Source organism: Cajanus cajan, chromosome 8 (genome assembly GCF_000230855.2).
Source record: "Cajanus cajan strain Asha chromosome 8, NIPB_CcT2T_4, whole genome shotgun sequence".
Taxonomy (NCBI): Eukaryota; Viridiplantae; Streptophyta; class Magnoliopsida; order Fabales; family Fabaceae; genus Cajanus; species Cajanus cajan.
Window position 1 is genome coordinate 8742476 of NC_138524.1, and position 10038 is coordinate 8752513.

Below are 10038 nucleotides of genomic sequence, written 5' to 3' on the forward strand. Positions count from 1 at the left end.
AATTATAACTAATATTAAATATAATAATTGTTTAAAACAAATGGTATTAGGAATAAAATATAAATTTGTAGCATAATTAATTAAAAATGATTAACTTTATTATTATTTTAAATAATTTATCTTATATTTCTTATAATTAGGATGAAAGATAATAAGTTTAAACATAAAAGCAATTTAATGTAATAGCATATATTTATTACTAATTTGTAACTTTATTTAATTATTAATTACTTATATATACATCTTAAAAATATAAAATAAATTTCAATTTTTTTTATCTCTTGTCAATAGTCATCACTAACCGGTGTCGTACGCAATAACATATATTCCTGAGTTTATCAGAGTCACAACAATTCACTAAGAGCATCTGTAATGGGGATTGCTTATAAGCAATCCTCTGTGCCACATCACTGCTATATCAGTTCTAGCCCACTTTATGAATTGTTTAAATTTTAGCAGAATTGCTTGTAGAAATAATTTTACTAAAATTTAAGTAATTTATAAAATAAGTCAAAATTGATTTGACAGTGATATGACACAGAAAATTACTTATAAGCAACCTTTTAACATGCTCTAATTCAGTATCACAAATTATGAGTGGTAACGTGAGAGATAACATAAACTAGTACGTGCAATGTAACGCTGAAAATTATGTAAATGAATATTGAATACTCGTTTTGACTTGTAGCTTGAGTGTGATTTGACAGCCAAGATAGTTAAATTATTCTGTAAATTTGATTTGACAAGTTATGTCAGATAAATTAATAGAAATTAATTTATTGTAATTTCAGATATGAAAAAATAGATTCTCCAAAAGTGTTCCGAAAATTATTCCGAACAAATAAAATATTAATTTAAATTATAAAATATTAAATTAAATAATTATTTTATAATAAATTTATTATAAAATATTAATATTTTATTATTTCGGAACGTGATTCGGAAATGGTTTTCGAAGGAAGGATGAAGCATTGCTCTTTCAGATATAATTATATAAATGGAGAGAAGTACGAAAAATAATAGGGAGAGAAATTCTTTTTGTTTTACATATTTTATTTTATTTTTAAATAAAAATATTTTGTAACGATGTGATAAATCCTTCCATTTTACATTCAATTACTAATCGTGGAAGACATAATAACTATTAGGGATTAAAGAGAAGATATATCTAGTAACTAAATATATATGCAATATTATATGTATGTAAAAATGTTATCAACAATTATAATAATAAAATAAATTTTTTATGAGACTATAACTATAATTATATAAGTGTACACGTATATATATATATATATATAGAGAGAGAGAGTAATTCAGTATTGAAAGTCTAAATTTAGGTTATTCGATTAAGTGATAATTATAAAAAAAAAAATGTTACATTTAGAGTTATTCAAAATGACATTGTCATCCTTAGCATGGCTCCCAAAAGAACCCCTTCTCTAATCCATTTCTATTTTACTTTCATATCATGTATGATCATCAAAATCTAATTAAAAGGGAATATACAAAATTAAGCTTCCAAAAAATAACATAACAAGTATAGAAGTAAAGTATAAGTAAACTACTAACATCAACATATAAATCACACAACACAACTCATCCTGGTTTTCAACTTTAACAACACACTACAATTTAACAAGATATTCAATGGTTTAACACAACAACACTTCAACTCAACATACAACAACATTTTTAAGGTAACAACTTAATAACACTAATAAACTTTGCAACCCAAAAACATGACAACATATCATATGAACAACACAACACAATCAACAAAATATATTCATAACACATCAACTAAGAGATCTCTTACAATATAGGTGAAAAATCTAAGTAGCTTGATCCTATCGAACCAACTAACAACGTGATCTTTTTGAGCTACTTAGATCAACAACTAATTTGGATATTAATAAACAATACAACGTGGTTTTTTAGATTTTGTCACTTAAATTAGGAAAGTCTAGTATTTTTGTTAGGGTAATATAACTTGGATGTAAACCTGCCACAACCTTAGCATGCATAACTAACCCTCCAATGGGATTAGCCCACTGAGTACCCTCCAAATGTTACGTCCTTTCTAGTACTTAATTAGGGATTTTGGCTCCCAACCTTATACCTTATTCAGTTTGGTCACTTTATACAAGTATGGCTCGATGAAAGATCAACATTTGGTTGCTTATAAACAGCATGGCTCAACCTAACCCTATACCACATCAACTAAGGTTGTAGAGAAAACTTAGCACTTCCTTTCAAGAGTCAACTTTTCAAGAAGGGTTTTCAGCACACTTAACGTACGTAGTTAAACTCGTGCCTAACTCCAATTTAGGCAGACCATTTTCCTAACTCTCGCCCAACGTCACAACACTAGCGTTAGGTAAAGAACTTCTGTCTTGATTATGTTTGACACCACTCAACTAGGACTTGATGTCACCAAGTTAAAGAGCTCCAAAAACACATATGCCTGACGTGACCAAGTGAGAGAGCTTTACTCTAACTCAAGCCTCACACTACCAATCTTGTGCCCGACATTAGTGAGGTAGATAATCTCTAGCCTGCATCACATCCAATGCCTTGAAGTTACGCTCGACACGATAGTGATTTTTGCATTTGACAAAATCACAAATTTGCATAATCCACTTGAAACTTATAAGATTTCTAACATGCAACTCACGGAAATAGCTAAATACTTCATAATCACCTTAATTCCAATAAAAAATATAAAAATGCAACCAACAATTCACTATAATAATAAAATTCACCTCAATATGCTTCAAGAATAACTCCAATCTCAACTTAAATCGACCACATAATTCAACAATTCAAGAATGATTTAAGTAGAATCCAACCAAAATGACACAAAATCAATGAATTGCAAGCTTCACTTACCTCTAAATCCATGAGAAAGAGGGAGAAGGAAGATGATTGAGACTCCTTAAAGAACTCCAAACAAATCCTTCAAGGTCTCTAATCCTCAGCTTTAGGGCTTCAAATTACTATTCTGCTACTCAACTACAATCCTTTACACTCTCAGAAAGGCTAGAAAGAAGAAAAAGGAATTGGGATCCAACATTTATCTTAGTAACTTCTCTTTAAGTTTTTTAAATAATGAACTTATGAAGTCCACTTCTAAGAAAGACCTTATATATACCTTCTCCTAATAAGTCAAACTTGACCTCTATTCAAAGTAACTCTTAAACAACTAAAATTCATAAAAATTTCTAAATTTTAGAGTTTTCAACAATTAAATAATTAAATCATAACAATAAATATTCTAATAAAATAATAAATACTAACAAAATTCACAATGTTACATACTTTTACACACTTTTTCGTATATTTTTTTAATAATTTGTTATTTAATTGTAAATTTGTGTTGTGGTTATCTAAATTTAAGGATAATAGAAATTAATCTTCTCTTATTTTACTCTTCAATTTCTTCCATCCAAACTTCAAGTATACCGGACCAAGCCGTCCAAGATCATTCCACATTCCTTTTCAATTGGTAAGGTTTTTATTTAATTTTTTTCTTCATTTTTCCTCGTTTCATTGCATTTTAAAGTTAAATTTGAACTAATCTTTTTTTTTTTCTCAAATCCATTTTTTTTTTTTGAAAAAAAAATTGTAGAAATGAGTCCGGTATGTAATATATTGATCAATTTCCTCATATGGTTAAGAAATCAAACTCAACCTAATTATTTATCGATTGTAGTAAACTTTGCTGGTCAATTACAATGTCGTTCTAATTTATTTAATAATTATGTGACTTCTCCATGGTCTTATTTTTAATTTATACATAAGTTAATTTTAATTTACAAAAAAAATTATTTAATTTTTTAAAGTTTTTCTCTTAAAAATATTTATAAGTAAATTTATTCAAATGAACAGTGGAGATGGTTATTTTACTATTACTACTACTATAGTAATAATAATATCAAAATAATAATAATATAATAATAATAATAAATTAATTTAGTATGCAAATATTTTAATATTAGATTTATAATTAGATTGTATGAATTATGTTGATAGACACACACATTGGGCAATGTTTAGATGAGTGATAGTGTGATAGGTGACAGATAAATTAAATAAAGTGAGAAAAGGGATAAAAGTAAGATGATGGAGTGAAATCTAGTATGTATGTATCTGATCTGAAAGTGCATAGCCTGACAGAAATCTTGGCTATCAAATAAGCTTTTTGGTTGGCAATTCCCAATGGGGATTCCAATTTCCACCACACTACACAATTAACCTGTTAATATAAAACGACATGCGTTGCATTCCCAATCCCCAATGCCTTCGGAACAACCCTACATCATCTTGCAATGCCACGCCTCATGCTCATTATTTTTCTTAACTCAAACCGCTACCATAACCATATATATTACGCTAATATTAGTATTCACAATTAACGATATAGTAAATATTAAATTCTTTAAGCACCTTGGCAGTGATTTAATTCCTCACATCAACAAAATATTATTGAAAAAATCAAATGATTTTAACATTTCCACGAAGAAATGATGAGTCACAACATCTTATATTCACTTATCGTGTCATCACATATTGGGTATCCTATTATCTTATTTTTAGTATATAAATCTATATAAAAATATATAAATAAAAAAATTTAGACTAAATCTCAAATTTTAATTATTCAATTATATCACCACATTGATTATGTTAAGTTAACATAATAAATTGTATTTAAGAAATAACTTAAATACAATTTCATAAGTACTGTTAGATATATATATTTTTTTTAATGAAAATTGAATTTCACTTTAGTAATATGTATTTGCATTTAATACAAATATTATCTTAAATTATCAAGATGAAACTTTAATTTTGATTAGGGAATAACACAAAAATATCTATGATATTGTATTTAAGTTTAGTTCTTATATATATGATTTTTGTTTATATTATTTTCAAATTAAATAAACAAAAAGATAATTATTTTTACTTTATTTATCTTCTTTTCATCTTTTTTTTTAAAAACCTATTTTATCTCTAAAAAAAGAATAAACCTATAAAGAAATTCTCAAGATCCCCGCATATGTAGGACATTTTATATTTTATTTTGATAATAAAATATAACTCTTTTTCACTAAATTAAATCTTATAAAAATAAAGGGATATATTTAATTAGGAGCCTACCTTTAAAGTACAGCATACGTAGGGTATCTTTGCAAAACATTATCTTTTTTACTTTTGGTTTTTCCTGCTCGATCCTTGATCCTTTCCCCCCTCTGTATTTGAAAGTGCTTTTTACAAAGATTGCTGATGGGATACTATACTATACGTTGAGAGCGATAGATAACCTATAAAGATCATAATATATGATATAATTAAATATAAGTACTTTTATGGAGAGTTATTTTACATGTTATTTGATTATCTTGCAATTCTGTCCATTTATAAAACAAAAGGAACAGCACCAGCTAGGGGAGGTTCATATACGTATATGGGGTCCATTTAGATTTAAAACGTTAATTTTAGTTCCACTCAATTTTCAATAGTTAGACCATTGATTATTGAGATGATTTTGATGAAATTTATTATAAATTAGTCAAACCATTTACTTGCTAGACTGACAAATCTCATTCACAACATTAAAAGAAAAAGATAACATTACTATATTTGTTTGTATTCCTTTTATTTTTTTTTGACTGATCGCAATTTTTGATTATTATTTGTAAGCATATAATTCTTTATTTACAATAAGTATCTCATATATTATTGTATTGTTAAATTAAATTAAAATATACTTTTAGTTTGTTTTGTGTAATTTATCATCTATTTTTAATTTAAATTTTGTAAAAAAGGTTTTTCAATTAGGCTTTTGTTTGTATTATCGTTTTTAATTTTGTCCCTATCATCTATTGCTTTAGTATTATAAAATTGACATAAAGTTAACGTAAAACATGGAGACAAAACTATCATGGACCAAATATATATATATATATATATATATATATATATATATATTACAACCTTTATGTATTTTACACGTTTTTATTTGATCCATATGCTTTAATGTATTTAAACTTAAACAGATAAATTGATTGATATATAATAGTTGAAAAAATGACTCCATTTAAAATTATTATGTACTAAAATAATATTTGTGTAAGAATTATACTAAAACTCATATCAGATATAAAGATTAAAAATATAGTATAAACATGAAATTCAAGTAAAATTAAAAAAGAATATTCAAGAGAAAAATATTGTTTTTGGCAATTTCCATAATAAGATTTGGCTCTCTAACAGAGCCTCATTGTTTTTACAAACTTACCGATTAATTTTCAATCCAAGACTCCATCACACATAAAGGTCTTTACCTTTATTTATTTATTTTTTCATTTTTTATTCTTTTACCAAGGATATGTTCTACAAGAATCAAACTTGAATCCTCTCCAAAGACTTGGTATGTGTGTTGTTAACCGACCACCCAACAAGTTAGAAAAATTAAAAACATATAAGATTATAAGATTACACATAATTAATTTTTATAAATCGAATTTAAATATTAAGTTATTTAAAATTTTATAAATAAAATAGGAGTAACTAACTTTAAAAATGAGGAACGATATGCATTTGTTTTTTTTTTTTTAAATAACTAAAAATTTAAAAATAAGGGTGAATTTGTCAAGTGTCAACAATGGCTTCAGTTTGGAATGAACAACAGGAAATAAGTTTCATCGCTTTTGCCACCTTTGTAATGTCGTCGATCGTCACACTAATTAAAAGAAACTTGTTCAAAATGGCTAATAATTTATTCGATAATTTGAAGTCTGTGTTACAGCTCGAGCACCTAGAATTCCACACAAGACAACAAAATTTCGTAGCATCATAGTCTTTCTTTTGTTGCCCATATATCATAGCTTTTCGTTTATTATTAATGCCATTTGCGAAAATGAAAATTGAGGTTTCCGTTGTAAACGTTGCCATCTTCACTCAAAAGATTCTCCAACCTAGTGCTGAACTCAATAATGCAGTTTCTGACGATCACAAATTTCTCATACTAGTATATATATATTACTACTACTGCATAATACAACATACCAATGCGTACTTAACAGTTAACACACTAAACTATGCTATAATCTCTAATCTCTAATATAAAATAATTTGAATGGATCATTGGCTGGTTTTTCACAACATTAGAGGAAATTAATACATATATAACTTAAACAAAATCTAACATCATCCTCTTCGTCATCATCAATATGATCATCACCACTTCCGAGAAGATATGCACAGAATATAAAGAAACTTTTAACATGTACTGTCAAAACAAGAAATGTTTCATTTCATCGAAAAACGCAGAACCCCAGAAAATGTCATCAATTTTTTTTTTGAATCTTTGCGCGACACCACCAACATACCCTTTCTCCATCATATCATCACACATCTCTTTTTACCTCTAGTCAGTCATCATCAGTTGCAGTGATAGTCAGTAGTAGTAGTACTGGTACATGGCCTTCTCTTCTGTCTTGTTTTCATCATCAACATTATTGAACCTAATCAATTGCTTAATTTCCTCCAGATCACAATCCAACGGTGTGAGCGTTTCGCTAAAGCACCCTCCATCATTCATGTTGCTGTAACAACTAAGCATCAAGTTGTTACTATCATTGTAGCTTTGGTAACCCATTTCTTCTTGCTTGATTTCTCTTCCCTGAGAGCAGCTTCCATCAGAGGAACTGCAACTTCCCTCGCTTCCAAACATGAGCATGCTGTCTCTGATGGGGTAATAGCATTGTTGCATGGGACTAATAGCACTGGCCATGGAGTCTTGGCTTTGGTGAAAGGGGTGAGAAATCGAGGTTGTTGTGGTTGCATAGTTACTTGAAGGAAGGGAGAGAGGTTCAGTTGTAACTGGGAAAGATGTGGTTGTCATAGGAGTGTAGGTGCAGTACTCTCCGTACAGTTGGTGAGATGAAGGAGAGGGTGGAGGGTTTTGAAGGATTGAGGATGGAAATGAAGCTTGTTTTCTGTGATGAGAAAGAGGAAGCAACGACATGAGTTTTTTCTTCAACTTTGTGTTCCAATAGTTCTTGATATCATTGTCAGTTCTTCCTGGTAACTGAGCAGCTATAATTGACCACCTGTTAATTAACATATGAAACCTAATTAAAACTTTTTTCTTTTTGGGTCTTTTTACAGCCATAATAATACAATTTTAATATAAGATTTCATGTAAATTACTTAAATCCATGTGACTACAATCTATTTAGAGACTAGTTAAAAGTACTTTTAATAATTTTTCTATGGAAAATGAAGAATTATTATTAATAAAAAGCTTTCAAAAATAATTTTAAATATGTATCTACATATATTCGTCACACTCGTCATGTAAGTGGGTTAATTAAGCTAGTTAAGTTTCCACCAACGAAAATTATTACTCAATATCTTAATCAGACATAGTGGATGCTGGTGTTGGATCCAAATTTGGCATGCATGGGAAAAGGCTATCCAAGTATAGGCGGATTCTGAGCAAGAATCAAGTTTTTCATTTTAAAAAAGGGAAAAAATAAAAATACTAGTTATTGCTCTTTTTCTTTCCTTTCTTTCTATTTTACCTCTTTTAGCTAGACTGATAGAGACTTTATCAGTGTTTCACCGGAGCAAGTGGTTGATGGCGATAAAAGGGAAAAGAGAAGAGTGGAAAAAGATGTCATATAAATATATTCTGGATATAGGTTATTGATTTCAAATTAGATTGGTCAGAAAATGCTCTAAAAATAATTGTTCAGAACTATTGATAGTGTGCTTGCATTAAATGGAAGTAACTATTGTACCTGCTTCCAATATTAACATAGAGGCTGCAAATTATTCTGTCTTCCTCATCGGAGAAATCTCCATGCTTAATGTTAGGCCTGAGATAGTTGAGCCATCTCAATCTGCAACTTTTCCCACATCTCTTAAGACCTGGTCATAAAGTTTTGGAACCAAATTAGAGCTTATTAGCAAAAGGTTATATCACAAAAAGACATTCAAGCATTTTTTTCTTCTTCATAAAATCATAACATAAACTTATACCAGCTTTTTGAGGAAGAGCAATCCAATTCCCTCCAGTTCCATGCTTCTCTATGTACTCCTTGAGCTTTGTGTCTTCTTCCGGTGACCATGGTCCTTTCTTAACACTAGCCTTGTCACAACATGGAGCTCTTCCCATCTCTGATCTCTCTCTGAGGATCCAAACTCTCACTTTCTAATCTGAATGAAGTTTTGATGGGTAGTGCTTGTGCCTTAAATATAAGAGACACGGTTTTTGGAAAGTTAAAAAAATGTTATTTTATCATTTACACAAAGAGAGGGAGGCATGTACACAAGTCAAATGAAAACATTGAAAGAAAATTATATAATATAGTAGTAGTACAATTTAGTTTAAATTTCCACGCACTGTTAGTAATTAATTATTAATATTTAAGAAGGGTACTTAGAGTCAGAGAGAGGTTTCTAATGTTCAACCTTGAAGACTTGGCCAAGGCCAAGACATACGAAGCCACACTCATTCTCTTCTATAAAGAGGAAGCATCCAATGTTTTCCATACAGAAAGAAAGACAACACAAGTGATGGGTACAGCTACCAGAATTGTGACACTTTCCAAACACTAGGACCAAAATCACCATATTGGCCTAGTTTTCTTCTGCTTGCTTTATTATTTAATTAATTAAATTAATGAATTATTATTACTATTGTCTGGTAATAAGTGCATATTATGCATTGACATTTTGCAAAAAGTAAAAGGACAAGTGCATTTAGCCAAAGACATGCAAAGAAATTGAAAACAATTACTACATTAAAATATTAAATCTCGTTCACTAAATCCATAACTAAGATGCGGTGGATATAGAGGGCGCACCTGAATTAATGGGATTCAATTATATCAACTTAAGTTGGTTGAATAAAAAGCATTTGGGTCCTTCAAAACACATGTTACTTTGAGTTTGATTTTAAGATTTGTGTTTAAAAAAGATACTGATAAAAACAATCCTCACTTTAGCGTCTAATTACAT

General features: G+C 28.9%; 1 protein-coding gene across 1 annotated transcript; it reads right to left on the reverse strand.

Moving 5' to 3' along the window:
• Positions 1–7010: 7010 nt before the first annotated feature.
• On the reverse strand, positions 7011–9334 carry LOC109798988 (uncharacterized). The gene is made up of 3 exons (XM_020359450.3): positions 9058–9334; positions 8817–8946; positions 7011–8123 (listed from the first exon to the last, which is right to left on the reverse strand). Exons 1-3 carry the CDS (start codon positions 9191–9193, stop codon positions 7469–7471), a joined length of 921 nt encoding a protein of 306 aa, XP_020215039.1. The 5' UTR covers positions 9194–9334; the 3' UTR covers positions 7011–7468.
• Positions 9335–10038: the final 704 nt, after the last annotated feature.

Excerpts from the sequence above, each read along its gene's own strand:
- LOC109798988 (XM_020359450.3), bottom strand. The coding sequence starts at position 9,193 with ATGGGAAGAGCTCCATGTTGTGACAAGGCTAGTGTTAAGAAAGGACCA. Across the intron at positions 8,947-9,057 it reads TGCTCTTCCTCAAAAAGCTG|GTCTTAAGAGATGTGGGAAA; the intron begins GTATAAGTTTAT and ends CTTTATGACCAG. Across the intron at positions 8,124-8,816 it reads TATGTTAATATTGGAAGCAG|GTGGTCAATTATAGCTGCTC; the intron begins GTACAATAGTTA and ends GTTAATTAACAG.